Below are 21,808 nucleotides of genomic sequence, written 5' to 3'. Positions count from 1 at the left end.
GGCTCCTCCATCCCTGGGCTCCTCCAACCCTGGGCTCCCCTCCATGGGCTCCTCCATCCCTGGGTTCCTCCATCCCTGGACTCCTCCATCCCTGGACAGCCCCCTCCCTGGCAGACCCCCCCAGCCATCACCTGACACAGTCCAGGTCCAAAGCAGGCTCTGAGGCTTCACATTCCCAGGGCTTTGAGGAGGGGGGCACACATGAGCTCAGGAGGCCACCCTGGGTTGGAACCCCAGCGCTGCTGCCTGCCCCGGTGTGCCAGGGCCTGCAAGTCTAGAAACCGAGGCACAGGAAAGTCAAGTGACTCGCTGAATTCCCCCAGCCCGTGAGCAGTGGGGCCAGGATTATATCCATGCAGGCTGGCTAGGAGGCCGTGGTCCTCCTCACGCTGCTGGCTGCCTCTGAGTCCTGTGGATCATGGGGCTTCCTCTCAGCTTTCTGGGGCCTTCTACCTCATCTAAGATGGGGTGAGAAATGGGGGCTTAGGAAGCAAGAAGGTTATTATCAGGGCCCTTTCTCCTCCATACCCGCGTAAGAGGTGACTCACTGGCTTCTGCTCAGGGCCTGACACATGCTGAACAAAGGGTCATTGGCCTGGTCCTCCTGGGCTCGTTTCAGGACAAGAGCCCCTGGGTGCATGCGGTTCCTCAGGAAATGCATTTGCTCCCAAACACCACCCAGGGATGAGGTCTCCTGGGGCAAGGGCAACCCAGAGACCACCGCCATTAAGAAAGGGGCAGCCCATCTCACCACGCCCTGAACCAGTGCCATCCTGGGTCCTCATGCGCATCATGGCCCTGTCACCTGCTCCCAAAGTGGCTCTCAGTGGCACAGCCTCTTCTGTCACCCTGAAAGTGCAAGGCCAGGAATATGGTCAGGTAGAATTGTTTCCGGCTGCAAGTAATCGATGGGCAGGGACTTATGCAAATACAGTCTTATTCATCTCTCACGGCAAGAGGGTGTGGGGCCAGGATTGGGCCTGGGACTCAGTGAAGCCAAGGAATGGGCTCAGCTTTTCTGGTAGCCATGGGACTTGAGTCTGAGGCTTTCTTTTTGCCTGTCCCCTTACAACACATTACATCAGCCCATCAGGGAAAAGGACCAGTGAACCCTGATTCGTTAAATCCAGGAACAACTTCAGCATGAACGAAGGCCTGGGGAGGGTGCCTGTCTAATACAGGGGATTCTTGTGGCTCCCAGCTGGCACCTCCCCACCATCCCGACCTGGAGGAGACGGAAAGGGAGGTCAGTGGCTCTTCCGTCTCCCCACCCCTCCCACATTCCAGGACACCTCCTGGAGCCACACTGTGCACTGGGCTGGCCCAGCCCAGCCCGTTCCCATCCTCCCTGGGTGTGATGAACGCTAGGGCTGCTTAGAGTCACAAATTAGGTTGCCAAAGGCATCCCCCGTTTGGCCTGGAAATACCTCCCAGCTGAAAGGAGGCACGTCTGGGCTGAGCAGACGTCTTTATTCAGCTGTAATTGATGTTTCACAGACGTCTGTAACTCCGTCTGGAGGGACACAAAGCGCCCCCATGCTTGGCCCAGGCAGCCGCTTTATGTCACCCCTTTTCATCTGGCAGTCAAAAGTGTAGGAGCCGCCTGGGCTCTCCTGCTTGGTCCCTGGGCCAGGACAAAGGCAGGTGCTGCACACAGAGGCCACCCGGTGGGCCTTTACCTCCTGGAGTGCTCCATGCTAATCTAGCGCCAGGCCAGACCCCTCCTGCATGGCGATGGACTGCAGGGACAGCCGCTGAAACGGGCAGAGCCCTGGCTTACTGGGAAAGGGAGTGTCTCCCAGCAGTCAGATCGAGCCAGTGGGTCCACCTGAACCCAGACTCAGTTGGCTGAGATGGAAGGTGAAGGGCCTTGTATTGGAGCAGGGGTTCTCAGCCTGGCACCCAAGGCCCCCAGGGGAGGGACATTCGAGCCTCCGCAGTCACAGGCAAATCTATGCACAGGTCTCTTTCTCTAGGAAGAAGCTCAACAGCTTTCATCAGATGCTCAAAAAGGTAAGTCCTACCAGGCACAGTGGCTCACACCTGTAACCCTGGCGCTTTGGGAGGCTGAGGTGGGAGACTCGCCCGAGCCCAGGAGTTCAAAACTAGTCTGGGCAACATAGCAAGACCTCATCTGTTAAATTTTTTAAAAATTAACCAGGTGTTGTAGTGCATATCTGTAGCCCCAGCTACTGAGGCTGAGGCGAGACGATCCCTTGAGCCCAGAAGTTTGAGATTATAGTGAGCTGTGATCATGCCACTGCCACTGCACTCCAGCCTGGACGACAGAGTGAGACCTTGTCTCTAAAAGAAAAAAAAGAAGAGGTAATTTCTACTGCTGGGCTCACCCAAACTCCCATTTTACAGACTAGAAAGCAGAGGCCCAGGGAGCAGGGATATCTCGCCCAATGTCACAGGATAAGTAGGTGGTGGCACTTGGGTCTTTACCCCTGCTCAGAGATTCTGCTCTGCCAGAGATTGCAAGGTCAGGGGCTGAGAGAGGCCAGGCAGGTTACCCTAAGGGGGCATCCAAGTTCCCTGAGGAGGGGCCGGGGGGACGGGAATGTGCAATGATCTGCCAGGGAAAGCCCGGTGGAGCCAGACTCTCAGGGGGAAACAGATTTTTTAAAAATGGGAAGTTTTCCAATTAAAGAATGCTGATTCATAGCCTGCAGAGTGCAGTTTGAGACTTTTGGCGTTTGCCTCACTGAGTTCCTCCTCTTCTGTTCTGCAGGCAAGAGAAGCTCCAACATGGCCACAAGAATCCAGATTCTCCCTCTGAGCCCCTTGCCCTGAAGCCAGAAGAGGGCTGCAGTGCGGAGCTGGTGCCCAGAAACTCTTGCCAGTCCTCCGCGGTGCCTGGAGAAGGACTGCAGCTCGCGGGCTGTGTGGCTTCTGCTTTTGGTTGTCAGTCCCAAAGGGGATGCCCATCTCCAGCGACTGCAATTCCTCCCCTTTCCTGAGCCCTGCTATTTCCCAGGCTGGAGGCAGAAGTGACAGGTTAATGGCCGGCTGTGCTGGCCCTGCAGGGTTCCCTGACCTTCCCTCTGGGTTTGGCATGATCCTACAGCATCCTCCAGAGACGGCAAGAGGAGACCAGAGCGGGAAAGACAGAAAAAGAGAGAGAGAGACAGCCACAGAGAGGACAAAAAGAGAGAGACAAGGAGGGAAGGGAGACAAGGGAGCAGAGAGGAAAAGAGAGAGAGGAGGAGAGAAAGAAGGAGAATCAGCTCAGTATAGAGAGAGAAAAAGAGGGAGGATCGGAGAGAGACGGGAAACGAGGCTGCCTGGAGAGAGATGGGAGAGAGACTCAGAGAGCCAGAGAGCAAGACTGACAGGCAGAGAGCCAGAGGCAGAGCCCAGAGAGGAAAGAGGCCAAGAGGAGAGGAGCTGAGAGGCCACAGAGGAGGTGAGAGGCCGGAGGGGAGAGAAGGCAGGGAGCGCAGAGCTCCAGATGTGGGTGGGCCCTTGGGGGCGGGGCATGGGAGGGGGTGAAGGAGTGTCTCTGCGGTTCTCAGGCTCTAAGCGCGAGAATCAGCGCTCTCCCAGACCATTCGCTCTTCGCTGTGATGCCTGGGCCACGCCCACCTGCATCTGAAGCGCAGGTGAAGGCAGAGCTACCCCGTGCGGGGCCCACGATGCAGACTTCCAGAACTCACCTGCTCTAGACCACGCGCTGAAAGGCAGAAGCAGAGCTCATGCTGGGATCCAGGGAGGCGCTGCAGACGCGACACCCCACTTGCACATCAAAGGAGTTTACATTTATTTGGGAACAGGTAAGACACCATTTTTCAAATTCTTAAAATTAAAAAAAATGTTATTAGTTTTTAGGGTAACAGCACAGGAGGGGGTCAAGTGAAAAATAAAATTCCCCTTCCCTACAATACCCTCAAATACAGTCTAGGGGATGGGATTTAAAATACTGGGGTTCCCCCATCCTTCCCTTCCCTCAGTGAATGGGATTGGAGCTATTGGTTGGCATCATGCCATGGTTCTATCTGTTAGGAACATGAGAAATGCCAGGTCCTTAATGACATAGCTTTTCACAAGTCCCCACACAGCTAAATACGTGCACAGGTGCGTGGGCTCACACACGAACACACACACACACACACACAATTTATGCTCCAAGTGCAGCCCCTCGTGTATCCAGGGCCTCCACTAAGTAACCTTTCATTACACCTGGGGGTAACAGCCAACTGTAGAGAGGCTGGAACACATATCAGGCACTGGTGTGCTGCTCATAACTACGGCCTTTGGGACACTTCACTGTCTTGTTCTCGGCGAGTCAGGCGGGTGCATTTCAGGCACAAGAGAAAGATAAACAAAACTCGGCCAACAGGGGAGATGTCTGGGGGGAAAGATGAGCAGATAGGCCAGACTCATTCCTTTGTTTTGCAATGATTGAGTCCTTCTTCTAGCATTTACAGTTGTGTTTATCTTGTATGCATTTAATTGATAGGCATGTAATGATTCACACTCAAGATGTTTTTAATTAAAAATGCTGTGCAAGTCCAGTTGGATATGCACTCTTTCTTGCATACTACACATTATATATCTGTGATACATTTATACATGCATATTACTGTGAAGACTTCTATATACAATACTATGTATACTGTCTATGATATATTTATTCATGCATATTACTGTAAAGATTTGTCTTTTCAATACTATGTATACTGACTTGCAGGGCAACTTAAAGGCCCAAGAGTAATCTTTTTTTTTTTTTGAGACGGAGTCTCACCCTGTCGCCCAGGCTGGAGTGCAGTAGTATGATCTCGGCTCACTGTAACCTCCACTTTCCGTGTTCAAGCAATTCTCCTGCCTCACCCTCCTGAGGAGCTGGGATTACAGGCACACACCACCAAGCCCAGCTAGGAGAGATGGGGTTTCACCATGTTAGTCAGGCTGGTCTTGAACTCCTCACGTGGTGCTCTGCCTGCCTCAGCCTCCCAAAGTGCTGGGATTACAGGCGTGAGCCACTGTGCCCAGCCTTTTTTTTTTTTTTTTTTTCAGATGGAGTCTCACTCTGTTACCCAGGCTGGAGTGCAGTGGCACAATCTGGGCTCACTGCAACATCCACCTCCAGAATTCAAGGATTCTCCTGCCTCAGCCTCTCAAGTAGCTGGGACTACAGACATGTGCCATGAAACCTGGCTAATTTTTGTATTTTTAGTAGAGATGGGGTTTCGCCTTGTTGGCTAGGTTGGTCTCGAACTCCTGCTTCAAGTGATCTGCCGGCCTCGGCCTCCCGAAGCGCTGAGATTCCTGGCATGAGCCACCGTGCCCGGCCACAGGTTAACCCAGTCCTGTTGAGAGCACCAGTCCCAGCCTCTGGTGGGGTGGTTTCAGTCATTCACAGACATCCCTGTCCCCACACCTGTGAGTTGTTTAGACATTGGTCATTGGCACAGTCATCTACTGCAGCTGAACAAACTACTTCAAAACTTAAAACAGCAGCATTAATTTTGCTCAACACATCTGTAACTGGGGCAGGAATCAGTGGGGATAGCTTCTCTCTGCCGTATGGTGTCAGCTGGGCCAAGTTGACGGGGACTAAAGGAGCCATTTCTAGGAGAGCTCACTCACATGGCTGGCAAGGTGTGCCAGCTGCAGACTGGTCGCCCAGCCTAGGCTGGGGCTAGGGGACTCCTGCTTGGCTGGGTTCCAAGAGAGAGTGTCCCAAGAGACAAGAAGTGGAAACAGTTTTTACAGTCTGGGCCCTAAGAAACTGGCAGTGTCACTTTTGTCCTAGTCTGTCGATCAGGCAGGAGCTTGACCCACCGAGCTCAGATTCAAGGGAGGGGATAGACCTTGCCTCTCAAAGGGAGGGGCATCAGATAATTTAAGGGCGACATTTTAAAACTGTCATAGCCAGGAGAACATGGGGAGAAGTCTATTGGGGGATTTCTGGGAAAGGTTTCTTTGCTCTCAAAAAGAGACATAAGCGTAACTGAGTAACAGTTCAGAGTCCAACATAAGAATTGACACAATCCCAAGAAAAACAAGAAGATCATATACTTGACCCTTCAAGATTATGTTCCTAATTGCATAAAATTCAGGGAAAGAAGACCATTATAGTATCTTCTACAATTGTTACACTTGGGATAATAATAAAGCATACCAAAATTACATATAATTGTGGGACTTATACTTTAAAAATCCTGTAGGATTTCAATATTTGATGGGAAAACTCAATATTGTCAAGATGTCAATCCTTCCCAAATTAAAGCATATATTCAATGTAATCCCACGGAGATTGGAATTTACAAGCAGACTCACTCATCTGGAAAAGTTCATCTGGAAGAGCCAAAGTGAAAAATTAACCAAGAAAATTTTGAGGGAGAAGATGTTTTTACAGGATGCAAAAGCACATAAAAAAGGCTCTACGGTAGCACAGATAACAAGAAATTGGAAACAACCTGAATGTCACCAGGCCAATAGTTAAATAAATTAGAGTAGGGGGCTGGAGTGGTGGTGCACAGCTGTAAGCCCAACAGTTTGAAAGGCTGAGGCAGGAAGATCTCTTGAGGCCAGGAGTTTGAGACCAGCCTGGGCAAATAATGGGACCCCTGTCTCTATTATTAAAAAATTAGCTGAGTGTGGTGATGTGCACCTGTAGTCCAGCTACTCGGGCTGAGGTGGGAAGATCTTCTGTGCCCAAGCATTTGAGGTTGTAGAGAGCTATGATCACGCCACTGCACTCCAGCCTAGGCAACAGAGCTCTTGCTCTATGTCAAAAAATATAAATAAATAAGTAAATTAGAGCAGTGGATCTCAAACTTGAGCATGCATCAGGATGAGCCAGAGGCCTGCTAAAACACAGATGGACAGGCCCATTCCCAGTGCTTCTGAGTCAGCAGGTCGGGAGGCATTCATTCAAGTGTTTCTAGCAAGTCGGTTCCCAGATGATGGTGATGCTGATGGTCCAGACCACACTTGAGAACCACTGAATTAGAGAATGATCTAAAATGGATCGAAACACAAGAGGGGTAGGGGGCAAACTGCAACATAACACCACTTTGCAAAAAGAAAAAAAAGACTCTAGAACTAAAATGAAACCAATTTACATATATATATATATATAATTTCACTTAAAAACATGTCTGAAAAGCAGAAAGGACATGAAAGGAAGAGATGGTTATTCCTCTTCCCCTGAGCACCGTGGTCTGCCCGTGATGCCCAGAAGTGCTGGGCCACCTTTATATTCACCTCAGGTTGAAGCCAATGGCAAGAGGTGTGAGCCATTAAGACTCACAGGAAAGCAGAACTGAACAGACTCATGAGCCTGGAAGGCCCTGGGGAGATTCTTATATGAATTCATAAATCCTCTTATGATTTAAGCCATTGAATTGGGGTTTTCCATCATTTATAGGCAGAATTGTCTAACTCACGCAGCAGTGGTTACATAGGATTGTTTGTAAAGATCAAATAAGGTCACATAAGTGAAAGGTCTTTGGGGACCTTGACACATAGTAAGATTCTCGCCTCCAGCCACCATTTACTGTACTTATTCTGGAAAAACCTTCTGAGCTAGGCTGTATGGGGACATTATGTGGAAGCTGGCAGATGCGCTGACCTCTAGTAGCTCAGGAAATGCAAGGGGAGGACAAGCAAAAAGAGGAATTTAACGGTCATGCACCTGGGAAATCTAGGCTGGCCTGGCCTCAAGTGTGGCAGTCCCTGCTACTCAGATAATGCCAACCAGCCTCTTTTTCAATGTGTCTGAGGACTCCTCTTTTTGAGCCAGTTTTGTTCTTTACTGCTGTGCAGTTTCCTCCATGCAGTAGGAGAAGAACATGGATTTCACAAGCATAAACTGACATCATACCATCTGAGCAAGCTGAGAGCAAAGACAAGGCTTCTTTTTCTCTGCCTTTGTTTACAAAATCCCAGGGAAGAAGGCTGACTGGCCCAGCTTTTGCAGGTGCCCTTATCTGTGCCAATCCCTGTGGTCAGGGGGATGGGATACCATGCTTGGCCAGACAAACGTGATATGTGGTTGTTTACATACATCACTTATGACAGCTAGATATAGATATCTGCAGAACAATATTGCCACAAACTCAGAGGCAGACGATGCACATATGTATTGTCTCAGTTTCTGTGGGTCAAGAATCCTGGAATGGCTGAGCTGGGCCCTCTGCAAGCCTGCAATCCAGGTATGGGTAAGGACTGGGTCCCCATCTGGAAGGCTGACTAAGGAAGGATCTACTTCCAAACTCATGCAGCTCTTAGCAGAATTCAGTTCGTCGCATTTACAAGACTGGGGGATCATTTTCTTGGTGGTTGTCAGCTGCCCTCAGTTTTAGAGGCCACTCTCCATTGGGCCTCAAATGACCACCTGCTTCATCAAAGCCAGCAAATCTTGTGTGAAATACTCCAGCAAGACAGGTGCTACAATCTTACCTGATGATTTAATCACCTAACCATGTACACAGAATCACCGGCATCCCATCACCTTTACTGTGTTCTACTGATTAGAAGCAAGATCCAGGTCTGGCCAAACAAAAAGGAGATAAGGTTACACAAGGGCAAGAATACCAGAAATTGGCGGCGGGGGGGGGGGCATCTATTTATTTATTTATTTATTTATTTATTTATTTATTTTGAGACAGAGTCTCGCTCTGTTGCCAGGCTGGAGTGCAGTGGTGCAATCTTGGCTCACTGCAACCTCTGCCTCCTGGGTTCAAGTTATTCTCCTGCCTCAGCCTCCCAAGTGGCTGGGATCACAGGCACCCGCCACCATGCCTGGCTAATTTTTTGTATTTTTAGTAGAGATGGGATTTCACCATGTTGACCAGGATGGTCTTGATCTCTTGACCTCATGATCTGCCCCCCTCAGCCTCCCAAAGTACTGGGATTAGGCCACCACGCCCAGCCTATTTTTTTTTATAGCTACATATTCATAGTTAGCATATATTGCCCATTTGCTATATGCTGATTATCCCCTTTAAAGCTCACAACTCACTCTGAGATAGATGTTATTTTCCACATTTTACAGATAAGGAAACTGAGGCTCAAAGAAGTGAGGTGACCTGCCCAAGATCAAACGTGGGATTAATGGCAAAGATGGATTTCAATCTAAGTCTATCTGACTACAATACATTTCTTCTTTTCCTTATATCAAGATGCTAATGAGGCTGGGCATGGTGGCTCATGCCTGTAATCCTAGCATTTTGGGAGGCCGAGACGAGCAGATTATTTGAGGTCAGAAGTTCGAGACCAGCCTGGCCAACATGGTGAAACCCTGTCTCTACTAAAAAAAAAAAAAGCAAAAATTAGTAGGCTGGCATGGTGGTGTGCACCTGTAATCCTAGCTACTCAGGAGGCTGAAGCAGGAGAATTGCTTGAACCTAGGTGGCAGAAGTTGCAGTGAGCCGAGATCATGCCACTGCTCTCCAGCCTGGGTGACAGAGTGAGACTCCATCTCAAAAAAAAAAAAAAAAGTGCTAATCAATAAACCCTCTTGGGTGCTGTTTAGTAAAGCCAGCTATCTCTGGGCTTGGACACAACTGCATGCTTTCCTCACTTTGGTGTCCCTGTATCTGAGACTCTGGGCCCTTCCCCAGTGACATTTGTGCCATTGAGACCAAGTAAATAGCTATTAGTTATATCTTTCCCCTGAGCCTGTGTTTTTCTTTCCTTTGCTCCCTTTGGGTAGCCCACTCTGTGCTCACTGCCTCCCTGTTAGGATGGGGTGGTCTGGGAGACACAGGTCCATCACCCTCCTTCCTGGCTTCTGCTTCTCAGTGCCCAAGTCCCTAGAAAAATTCAGATTTGTGAGCAAAGACAAAATATATTGAAGAAGCAGAGATATCCTCTCCTTTCTCCAACACTCTTGGAATACAGAAAAATTCTCCTGGAGGGGGAGAGAAGAAAGGGGTGACAGAATTATTGGGTGTTATTTCCTTATAGGCTGAGATTCACAAATGCTCACAACTTTAAGGTGTGTTTCCACCCCACACTGCCTTCTCTCCGTCCTTCCTATCCCTCCTACAATGGGTTGTATATTTGTCAGGGTATCAGTCTGGCTGCTGCATCAAAAGACCCAAAAGAATAGGGCTTAAACACAAATTTATTTCTCTTACATAAAAATCTAGGTGGATGGCCTAATGCTGGAATGGTGGCCCCATAATTATTGGGGACCCAGACTCTTTCTATCTTGTTGCTTTGCCTTTGTTAACATGCAACTTCAACTTCATCTGCACGTCAAGGGGTTGGAAGAGAAAAGGGAGCCTTCCCGGAGCCTGATTTAGGAAGTTATGTGCTCCACTTCCACTCATTGGCCAGAATTTGATCATGTGACCACATGCTAGCTGCAAAGGGGTCTGGGAAATGTAGTTTTATACTGAGAAGTACATGCCCCTTTATTCTACAAATAGTTATGAAGGGTAGAATAGACATAGTGGGACAATTAGCAGTCTCTGCCAGTGGTCCTGTGTGGTCCAGCCCTGCGGTCTTAGCCCTGCTTCGTTCAGGAGAGTTTCAGGCATAAAAGCTTTTAATATGGTGGCTTTGCATCTGTCAGTGCTTTCAGAAAACAAGTAAGGAGAGGACTGGGGCCAAAGGCCATGTCCAAGTGTATCAGCAAGCAAGGAAAGGAGGGTCAGCGTGGGGGTCCTGCCAGGTGATCTGCACCCAAAGCAGATGAGTGAGAGCCTTGTCCACCCTTACTGCCTGTCATTCTGATTGGCTGTGTGGTGTCCAGACCCATTCTGATTGGCTGTGTGGTGTCTGTTTATCCGCTTCCCCAACTCAAAGAACAACTTTCCAACTTTTTTTTGGCGTGTAAGGTGGCAGGGGGTTTGTCGGCTTAGGAAAAAATTCTCTAGGTAGCATCTGGGTTTTCTACTCTTCTAGCCATGCTCAAATAGGGAAGAATGCAGCAGGTGGCAGGTTTAGGTCCTGTAAGTCCTGCAACAGAATTAATTCCCAAGCCTCTTAGTATGTCCATTGTCTTCATTCACACACCTGCCACCCACATTAACAGCCTGCATGTCGCTGACCTGGGTCGGTCCCGGAAAAGCCTTGTGAGTGTTCATAGATGGTATTTCTGCTTGCTAACTTCTACCTCATTCTCCCAGTTTAGCCAAAGGGCATGCATGCATTAATTCTTTCACTCATTCATTCAACAAGTAATGATCAATTCTGCAATGTGTGCAGCTCATCCCGTGGCCGATGGGATCTCTACCCTTGCGGAACTGTGGAGACTAACCATTAGCTAATGGCACAAAGAAGTACACCATCACAGGTGCCTGTAATCACAGCTACTGGGGCAGCTGAGGCAAGGAGAATCTCTTGAACCCCGGAGGTGGAGGTTGCAGTGAGCTGAGATTGAGCCACTGCACTCCAGCCTGGGTGACAGAGCGACTTTGTCAAAAAAAAAAAAAAAAAAAAGATGTGCACCATCACAGACTTGATTACTGTTACGGAGAAAAGGTACAGGGTACAAAAAAAGCATGAGTAGCAAGGAACAAAATCAATGGAATGGAACAGGGTCTGTAGAACATTCTAGGCATCAGGCACAGCCTATGCAAAGGGCCTGAGGCAGAAGCGAGTGTGACTAATTCCTAGAATTAAATGAAGCAAGCGATGAAAGGAGGGTCAGCATGGGGACTCTCCCAGGTATTCTGCACCCAGAGCAAGCTCTACGGGTGACAGCCTCGTCCACGCTTACTGCCTGTCATTCTGATTGGCTGTGCAGTGACCAGACCCTTCCCTCTGGTTATCCCCTCCCCCAACTTGAAGAACAACTTTCCAACTTTTTTTGGCATGTAAGGTGGCATCCCCACAGTGAGGGGGCAATGGAGAATGTCATTGCCGATCCTGTCACCCCTACTGCTGAAAACCCTCCAGTGACTTGTTCCCATTAGCTTTAGTACAGGTTCCACATTTGCCCTAGGTTAGGTCCCTGGCTTCCCCTCTGGCCTCCTGCCTCACCACTCCCGAGCTGGATGTTCTATTGCCTCCCAGACCCTGGTCCCTCCATCCGCAATCCTTTCCCTGAGTAACTCCTCCCGGTCCTACAGGACTTGGCGTAGACATCCTGGTCTCTAGAAAGCTAGACTGGATATTCTCTTGTTTGCCCTTTCAAATCTAAGTGTTCTCTGTAGGTTTTGCCAGGAGGGAGGGTAGTGAGGTCAAGGGCCTGCTGTGCAGTTAGCTGTGTGGCTGCGGGTAAGTTATTCCACCTCTCTGTGCTTCAGTTTCTTCATGAAGTAAAATGGAAATAAGACCTGCACTGACCTCATAGGATTGTTGTGAAGATAAATGAATTAATAACATATGTAAAGTGCTGTTATTGGTCTGTAGTCTTCTGTCTTGGACTGGGTACTGTGTCATTGGTTTCAGTCCTGCCTCTCCTCACAGGGCTGGGGAACTCTAGGGTCAGAGTGCTGGGCCTTCCTGCACTCCTGCCTGCTAGTACGTGGCCCAGTGGAAGTCATATGGTAACTGCCTAACCCATTGGATTTGCTCTAAGAAGAATGAATTTCCGGCCATCATCCCACATGGAAGCAAACATGACCTCTGGCCTTTTCTCCCACTTGGGGGATAAGGGATCCTGATCTCTGAGATCTCTCTCCACTTCCCGACTTCCAATGCCATCCTGCACCCCAGCATCCTGCCAGCTGTCAATAGGGCAGATCCCAGTGTCCCCAGAATGGAAGAGTGAGGGGCACTGGTGGTCAGGGAGGTGACCTTGTGAACACCTGTGGATGGGGGCTCTTCACAGCCATAGTGAAACGGACAACCCAGGTGGGTCCAGAGGGACACGGCCAGGGTGGACAAGGCTTCCAAATCTGAGAAACAGCTGTTGAGGGTCCCAGACCTGGGGGAGAGAGGAGGGGTCTTTACATGCTGAACGGGGACTTGGGGAGGAGAGAAACTCTTCTGAGTAGCCCAGGAGGCAGGGAAATGCATGCAGGGTAGGTTCTGTGTCTGGACTGATAACAGCCATTGTTTCTAATGACCCCTTGTTCCTGAGCAACATGTCCAAGGCTCGACATTTCTGTGTGCCACAGCCCTGTGCTGACATTGACCACAGCATACACCCCAGTGTGCTGGTGCTAACTGAACCCTGACAGTGCCCTCCCTGGGTCATCTTACACTCCACATCCTTAATGCCTCATACAGAATTGGGGTGGGGGACAGCCAGTTCCTGTTTGCTGGTTGAAGGAAGGAATGAACCCATATGGTGGAAGCAGGGCCGATAGAGGCAGAGGGATTAGTTAGAGCTGGGTTCAAATCTCTACACCTCATCTCCTAGCTCTGCGGCCTTGGGCAAGTCACTTAGCCTCTCTGAGCCTCAGTAGTCTTATCTGTGAAATGGGATACCTAGTACCTGCCTCACTGCGTTGCTGTCAGGTTCAGTGATCCACTGTGTACCCAAAGGGTGGCACAGTGATTGGTGCCTGCTGAGCTTTTGCTCAGTAAACAAAGCAAGAACTTTCTTCCAAGTCTCTGCTCGTTCCTGAATCCATGTGTAGTGTGACTCACCCCTTCAGGACCCCATCTTTCTGGCAGCTTTGGGTCCTCTGCTGCTTCCAAACTTCAAGCCTCAGCCTGTCCCACAAGGGGACAGACACAGGGGACACAGAGCTGCACACCTTCGCTTTGAGGGAGCCTGGAGGTCACCTCTTTTGTCCAGCCCTCCCTCTGGTGGTCCTTGCCTTCCTTCCCCAACCTTCATCTTAGCCAGTCCAAAGGGACGTCCCAGAGAACACGCAAGCTGGAAGGTGGAACGTGTTGGAATTGGTGGGAAAAAAGCCCACACTGGTGAGGGCGAGTTCCTGAGGCCTGGGCACCTTGCACCCCCTGGGCTGGCCTGCTTCCTACAGAAGGGTCCCTGGTACCTTCTCTTTTCCCAGCCAGGAGGCTGGCGGGTTCCCACATTACCACATGAATGGGGCACAAGCACCCCCCCCACTCGAGCAAACAATTTGGCTAGCAAATTGACATAATTACAAGAGACAGCAAGGGAAGAAAAACGCTCCCCCCACCCCCCGGCCCCCCAGCGGGCGGCTCCCACCGAGTTCCTCCGGGCTTTGTGGGCCTGGCGCTCGGGGCTGATTAGAAACCTCGTGGCCTTTTCAAGAGCCCCAAGTGATTGGTTCCTTAATCTGATTACAATTTGCAGAGCCCTCCAGCCGCCTCTGAAGGGCCGTTCTCAAGCGCCCGCTAGATGATGGGTGAGTACACACACACACACACACACACACACACACACACACACACAGCACCCACTTGGGCCTGTCAGGCAGCGCTTGGCCACTTTCGTTATCATGCCTCACTCCCTCAATTAGGCACCTCAGGTGCCATTCCCTGTGCCCCAAACCTCAGACACACACAGGGCCTGACACTGCCCCTAATACCTGGGGTTGTCCATCTTTAGAGGGTCCCACACAGATACAATCCCCAGGCCAGAGGTATATGTGCCTATGCCCCTGTGAGTATACCTTCTCATCTCCCACCGTCCTCCGTGCGGCCGCCCCGAGCATCCAGGGTGAGGCTTTCTGACCCCATCGAGGGCAGCCTCTCCCCAGCAGCAGTATTTCTGGGGCCCCTTGGGCTGCAGCTCCCACAGACTTAGGCCCAGCAGGTGGCCCGGACACTGCTCAGGCCCAGGCTGCCCAGGCACGGCTTCTCCCATGTTGGGAACTCAGCTTGCAGGGGCTTCAGTCAGTGGCCTTAGCCCTCCAGGTCCAATTTGTATCTCTTAATCCCTGAGGCTGAGCCCCAGTGGCTCCTTTTCTTGTACTTGCTGGGGCTCTCATAGGCCCCAGCAACTCAGAATAGGAGTGTGGTGGGGAGCAAAGCAGGGGCCGAGGCAGAAGGGGACAGAAGTGGGGGCCCTGCCCTTGTTAACTGCTCTGCCCAGGAGATGGAAGTTGGGTGTGTGTATGAGGATAGGGAACAGGTGCAGGGCCTTCCAGAGTGACCCCCGCCCCCAACCTGCTGTAACTCCATCTTTTGTGCACCCCAGGCTGGAGGCCCTGGGAAGGGTATTGTCTAGTCAGGAACCCCATCCTTTTGCCAGATCGTCCTAAATGCCTGGAGTCTGGAGCCAAAGAGCAGGGAACATAGAGCCCAGGTTCTGACACTGGAATCAGGATCGGTGACATTGAATGAGTTACTTATCCGATCTGGGCCTCAGTTTCCCCACGTGTAAGATGGGAATGCTGCAGCCTCTCTCTCTCAGGGTTGCTGGGAGGCTAAATGAGCCGAGGCACAGAAGACCCTCAGCACGGCACCCAGCACAGTCAGCACTCCATGCCAGACTGTGTCAACGTTCATAAGCCAAGAACAAGAGGGGACTTGAAGTACAACCATCAAACACACGGATGGGGTGGTTTGTGTGCACCCCGTATCCCTGTGGGGTAGTCTGTGTGTACTCCCCTGTATCCCTGTGGGGTATTCTCTGTGTGCACCCCCGTATCCCTGTGTGGTGGTCTGTGTGCACCCCACATCCCTGTGGGGTGGTCTTTGTGTGCACCCCCGAATCCCTGTGTGGTTTGTATGCACCCCGTATCCCTGTGGGGTGGTCTGTGTGTACTCCCCTGTATCCCTGTATCCCTGTGGGGTGGTCTCTGTGCACCCCCGTATCCCTGTGGAGAGAAACTCAGGCCCTACAGGCTTCCTAAGGACCTTCACTTTACAGCTGGGTTTTCCAAGACGAGCTTCTCAGTTGCCAACGTTTGTCAGCTCTACCTGATCAGATGACCCAGTCTGGTTTGGGAAACGGGGGCCTATACTCAGCTCTCTCCCAGGGATTTGAGGCAGGAGAATGGGGTCTGAAAGCGGGTATCTAAGGTGATGCATGCGGACTGGATAGTAGAGGCTACTGATTGCCAACCCCTACTTTGTCTGCGTGGTAGCTGAAAAATGAAAGTACTTCTGATTGGTCCCCTCCTACAACCAATCAGACTGGTCGTGGGTCTACTCTTCCCCTCCTGCAACCAATCAGACTGGTCGTGGGCCTACTCTTCCCCTCCTGCAACCAATCAGACTGGTCGTGGGCCACTACTTCATTTGCTTAGAGTGAACCAATGGGAAACCCCTGACGGATATTTAAACCCCAGAAAATTCTGTAACTATCACGCTTGAGCTGTTGCTCGAGATTACTCTCGTTCTTTGGCGTGTACTGTTATTTAAACTACATTTCTGCTTATGCTGCTGTGTTTTGTTTGTATGTTTTATTCAATTCTTTGTTTAAAACACCAAGAACCCGGGCAACTCCACTTAACCGATAACATATGTTGGCAAGCCAGCCTGGAGGTAAGCCCAAAGTTTGGGATTTCTTTTTCTTTTTCTTTTTCTTTTCAACTCAGGACCCTCGGTGGACAGCACCTGTGCACAGAGGCAACTGCAGGTTTCTGGCCAGGCCCACTGTTTCTCTATGGAAGCGCCTGACCCCCACTGCCCAGCTTGGGTGAGGGACCGAGTCCTTTTTTCTTTTAGCCTTTCAGCTGCTGTCTCCCAGCAGCCATTTAGTAACTGATGGCAACAGGCCAGGACCACTCTCTGGTGTTACCTGAGGGCCAGGGAGGGAATGGGGACAGCTGCCTGCCGGAAGAGGGAAGGACTCTTTCCTATCTTGTCCAATTATCAACCCTGAACCCTCCGTGTGTGATGCAGTTGGCAGCGGCAGCCCACCCAGGATGAACTCATACGTGCTTCAGGCAACTTAAACTTTCTTTCCTTATGCTAAATTCTTCCCTTCCTCTACTCAACTGGCTAAGGACAGGTCAGAAGGCTTGGGCAGATCGTTTGTGTGAGTCATGCGGGGGCGAATTCATAAAAGGGAATTTATGTACCATTTAATCTTGTCTAAATTTAGAGAAATAATTACTTTAAGTGGGATAGGAAAAAAAATCCACAGGTTTGACTGAAAATTAATTTCTAGAAGTCAGGGTCTTCATCCAGGGACAAGAGGGAAAGTTCATAGTGGGCCATCAGCAGTGGAGGAAACCATTCTACAGCGGTGTCAGATCTAAGGTCAGAGACAGCCGGCAGACTAAGATGGGGCCTTAAAGCAGGATGCCCCAGAACCCCAGTCAGGGCCCTGAATTTTTCCAGTGGGATGCCCTGTGTAAAATTTGAGTCACCTGCTGAGCCCTCCGCTTTTCAAAGTCCTCTTTTCCAGACCATTGTGAGCAACTCTCCATCAGTTCCACCTGTTTCCTCTATGGGCAACTTTCCATCAGTTCCACCAGATTCCCTGCCTGGCTACATCCTCCACCCTTGAAGTTAAGTTGACCCTGACAATCTATAGGGAAAACGTATAGTTCTTTTTTCTGCAATATTGTTTGGCCCCATTATGAGCTGCCCAGCCAGGAAACAATGGATGGTCAATGGTTGCCTTAATTATGATACCATCCTGCAATTAGACCTATTTTGTAAAAGGCAGCACACATGGTCAGAAATCCCATACTTACAGGCCTTTGTGGCCCTATACCAAAACCCAGTAATCCCCCTAAAGGAAAGTCCAAAGGCAGAACGAGTTACAGATGACCCCTTTTCACACGGGCCACCTGTCTCAGGGTGACAGCAACCACCCCCATATAGGCCTTTGTCAAGTGCTCCTGAGGCTAAAACCCAAACACTGGGGACACTACTAAGCCCCCCTCACACTTGGAAGGGAACAACCTATTCAACTCCCCCTCCAGCCCTGCTACCCCTTAGGAAGTAGCAGGAGCTGAGAAGCCAGTCCTAGTGCAGGCCCCCTTCTCTGTAACTGCTACACAACAATGTAGGGAAAAGTAAGGAAGCTATCCCGAGAATCCCAGGAAATTCTCAGATGGGTTCCAAACTTTGATCTTAGCCTTTGATCCCTCATGGCTAATTGAACATGGAGAGATGTTCAATTCACTCTAGCAACTTGCTGCACTCCTTTTGAAAAGGAACAGATGTTTGAGGCTGCCCAAAACCTCAGGGCAATCATCCAGGGCCAGGCGGGGTCCCCACTACTGACCCGAGTTGGGTCTATAACACGCCTGTGGGAATGAACAACTGGGCTAAATTTCTTGAGGTTCTCCTTGGAGGAATGAAAAAGGGAAGAACTAAGTCAGTAAATTATAAAGTAAGTGAGGTTACACAGGAAAAGGAAAAAAATCCAGTCATGTTTTATGGCAGGCTAAGGAAACCTTTAAAAAATGTACTCTCTGGACCCTTCGTCTCCCAAAAGCAAAATATTAATAGCACAACATTTCATCAGCCAATCCTCCCCAAACATGAGACGTAAGCTCCAAAAGCTACAGTTGGGGCCACAAACTAATTATAAGCAGCTCCTTGAGACCACCTTTATGGTGTATAACAATCGTGATCTGATGGAAGGAAAAAGGGAACAGAGTAAAGAAAAATGGCAAGCCGAAGTTATGGCAGCCATCGTTGGCGATGCCCCAAATGCCCAAAAAGCATACAAGGGAAACCCGAAGGGCCATGAGGATGATGCCAGAGAGGACTCTTGCTTCAAGTGCAAGAAAGCTGGGCATCAGGCAGAGGACTGTGCTAATCCCCCCTCCCCCCAGGCCCCTGCTGAAAATGTAAGAACACCAATTACAACCCCTGGCACTGGAGGACTGACTGCCCCTGCTCCCACTGAGGGGCTCTGTTAAGCGAAGCTCTAGCTCTGCACAAGGAGGAGTCAGATGAAGACTGAAGGGGCCCAGGGGCTTCCTCACTGCCGCTGTCCAGGAACACTGTAACCACTACTGAGAAGCCCCAGGTAACTCTGGATGTCATGGACACCCAATTTCAGTTTCTTTTTGATACAGGGGCCAATTACTCTGTCCTTACTGCTCATACAGGAAAACTTCCTCCCTGCTCCACGAGTATTATGAGAATGGAAGGAAAGCCACAAACAAGATCCTTTACTCCTCCTTTGTCAGTTTGGGATACAAATCTTCCAACTGGGATTTCTAGCAGTTCCAAGATGCCCAGTCCCCCTTTATACTATGGTTAAAATAGGGGCACTACTACAATTTAAGCGTCACCCGGTGAAATTGCTAAGAGTCAAAAATACGGACAGTGTCCCAGACCACATTAATAAACAGCTTAGCCTGCGAGCGTGGTATACTGGGAAACCCGGGAAGGCCAAAACAGCAGTGCCAGTCAGAATATGGCTTAAAGACCCCAGCTATTTTCCCAATTGAAAACAATACCCAATTAAGCTGGAAGGAAGAAAAGGCCTAGCACCCTCAGTTGGGGTATTATTTGCCCACGGGCTCTTGAGATCCTGCAATTCTCCCTGAAACATCCCCATCTTATTCTAAAGCTTTTGGGGCAACTACCAGCTAGTTCAGGATCTCAGAATAGTTAATGAGGCCGTAATCTCTGTCCACCCATTGATGGTGGATCCATATACCTTCCTGACTCGGGGCCAGGGGATGCAACATGGTTCTCAGTCCTATACCTAAAAGATGCTTTCTTCTTCATTCCTCTGGCCCCAAAGTCCCAGTACCTTTTTGCCTTTGAGAAAATCCTAATACCAGAGAAAAACAGCAATACTCTTGGCCAGCGCTCCCCCAGGGCTTTCAGGATGGCCCCCACTTATTTGCCCGAGCCTTAGAGAGGGATCTGAGGGTCTGCAATGGGAGGACGGGAGCACACGGCAGTATGTGGATGATCTTCTCATGTGTAGCCCAATCCAAGAGGCTTCTGACCAAAGCACTATAAAAACTTTACATTTCTTGGCTGACAGAGGATACAAAGTGTCCAAAAGAAGGCTCAGATCACCCTCTAACAGCTCCACTAGTTAGAGTATGTCTTGACACCTGGAACCTGACACATATCCTCAGAATGAGTGCAAGCCATCTGTGGTTTGCCCTCCACCCCCACCCCACCAAGCAGCAGCTTCCTTCTTTTTGGGGAATGACCAGGTTTTGTGGAATATGGGTACCAAATTTAGGGGCTCATTGCAAAGCCCTTATTAAACAACAAAGAGGCCTGAAAATGAGCGAATGAATGGACTCGGAAATGACAGAACTCTTTGCCAAGCTAAAATAGGCCCTTACCCAGGCTCCAACTCTTGGCACCCCAGACCTAACTAAGCCCTTCCCTTGTATGTAGCAGAGAATAAGGGCATAGCTGTGGGAGTGCTACCTAGCCCAGAAATTCGGATCAGAACACAGACCAAATGCCTACTTTTCAAAGAAGTTGGAGAGAATGGCCTCAGGATGCCCAGGTTGCCTGAGGGGAACAGCAGCCACTGCTATGTTAGTGGAGGAAGCTGCTAAAATCACCCTGGGCCAACTACTGTAAGTTCTAACCCCTCCATCAGGTCAAGTCAGTCTGAGAGATAAAGGGACACGTTTGGATGATGGGGGAAAGGTTAACCAAATGCCAGGCCATGCTCCTAGACAATCCGGATGTAACCCTTAAAACTTGTAACCCTTCTAATCCAGCTTCACTGATACCCTATAGCTGATCATTCCTGTGAGCAAGTCATTGCACACACATATGTTAGCTGGCCTAATTTAAAAGATCAGCCTCTCCCAGATTCTGAAGGCTGGCTCCCAGGTGGCAGTTCTATGTGAAATGGAGAGCACTGAGCTGGGTATGCGATAGTCAATGCCATTCTTAGAGCCCAGCCACTGCCCCTGGCACATCAGCACAAAAGGCTGAAATCATTGCTCCTACCTGAGCATTAATGTTGAGACAAAAGAAAAAGCTTAACATCTATACAGATTTTAAATACGCATTTCTTGTGGTTCACGCTCATGCTACAATCTAGAAAGAAAGGGGATCACTAGCTAGCAAACGCTCCCCCGTAAAGCATGGGCCCAAAATTCTTTAGCTATTGGAAGCAATACACCTGCCAAAGGCTGCAGCTATAATCCACTGCAGGGGGCATCAAAGGGACTAACCCCTGTAGTGCAAGGGAACAGAAGCACTGATAGAGAAGCCAAAGCTACAGGCCTCGGGACGCAATCCCAACAGATCCTAGCACTGCTTCCTTTCTGTGATTTCCCAGTAGAACCTGAGTATACACTACAGGAAGAACAGTTAGTAAAGGAGCAAGGGAGGCAAAAACAAGGATCCCGGTGGTGTGCGGCATCAAAAATTCGTCTCCCTCAAACAGCCCAGTGGAGAATTATAAAAACCCTGCATGAGTCCTTCCTTACGGGGAAAGGTGCCGCCCTGGCCATGCTTAACAGGCTTTTCATTGGGCCTGACTCGGCTTCAGTGGTTAAGCAGGTCTGTCGAGCCTGCTCATTGTGTGCACTTGACAGCCCGGGAAACAAAATGCCTCCTCTAATAGAACCAGTCCAGAGGAGGGGAACTTACCAAGGGGAGGACTGGCACTTAGAGGACCAGCTGGAAGAGGATACAGGTTTTTGTTAGTGCTAATAGATACCTTTACTGGTTGGGTCGAAGCTTACCCTACCAGAACAGAGAAGGCTAGTGAGGTTATAAGGTTCTCTTCAAAGAAATAATCCCCCTGTTTGGGTTACCTCAGAGTCTCCAGAGTGATAATGGCACATCATTTATCTCCCAAATAACTGAAGGGGTGGCTAAGGCGCTTGGAATCCAGTACTATTTACATTCAGCGTGGAGGCCTCAATCCTCCAGGAAAGCAGAAAGGACTAACCAAACTCTAAAGCGAGCATTAGCTAAACTATGTCAGGAAACATCAAAAACTTGGCTCAGCACCCATAGCTCTCTTAAGGATCCTTCATACCCCTAGAGCAAAAATTAATATAACCTATAAGGCCATTCTTAACTAATGATCTGATTACTGATCCAGAAACAGCTGGTTTAGTAAAATACCTAGTTAACCTAGGACAATTTCAGGTTTTACAAA

The 21,808-nt window shown here is 49.7% G+C and overlaps 1 protein-coding gene across 1 annotated transcript in view; it reads left to right on the top strand.

The window, feature by feature from the left end:
• The window catches only part of LOC119469607 (collagen alpha-1(III) chain-like), a 54,546-nt gene extending 51,392 nt beyond the window's left edge, over positions 1-3,154 (top strand). The window contains exon 3 of the mRNA XM_037735163.1: positions 2,735-3,154. Coding sequence (XP_037591091.1) covers positions 2,735-2,796 — 62 coding nt within the window. The 3' untranslated portion in view covers positions 2,797-3,154. The remainder of the gene's footprint in view (positions 1-2,734) is intronic.
• The last annotated feature ends 18,654 nt before the right edge of the window (positions 3,155-21,808 follow it).

This window comes from Cebus imitator, unplaced genomic scaffold (genome assembly GCF_001604975.1).
Source record: "Cebus imitator isolate Cc_AM_T3 unplaced genomic scaffold, Cebus_imitator-1.0 Scaffold19, whole genome shotgun sequence".
NCBI lineage: Eukaryota > Metazoa > Chordata > Mammalia > Primates > Cebidae > Cebus > Cebus imitator.
The sequence above is the reverse complement of the archived record's forward strand: the minus strand, read 5'-3'. Positions and strand labels throughout refer to the sequence as shown.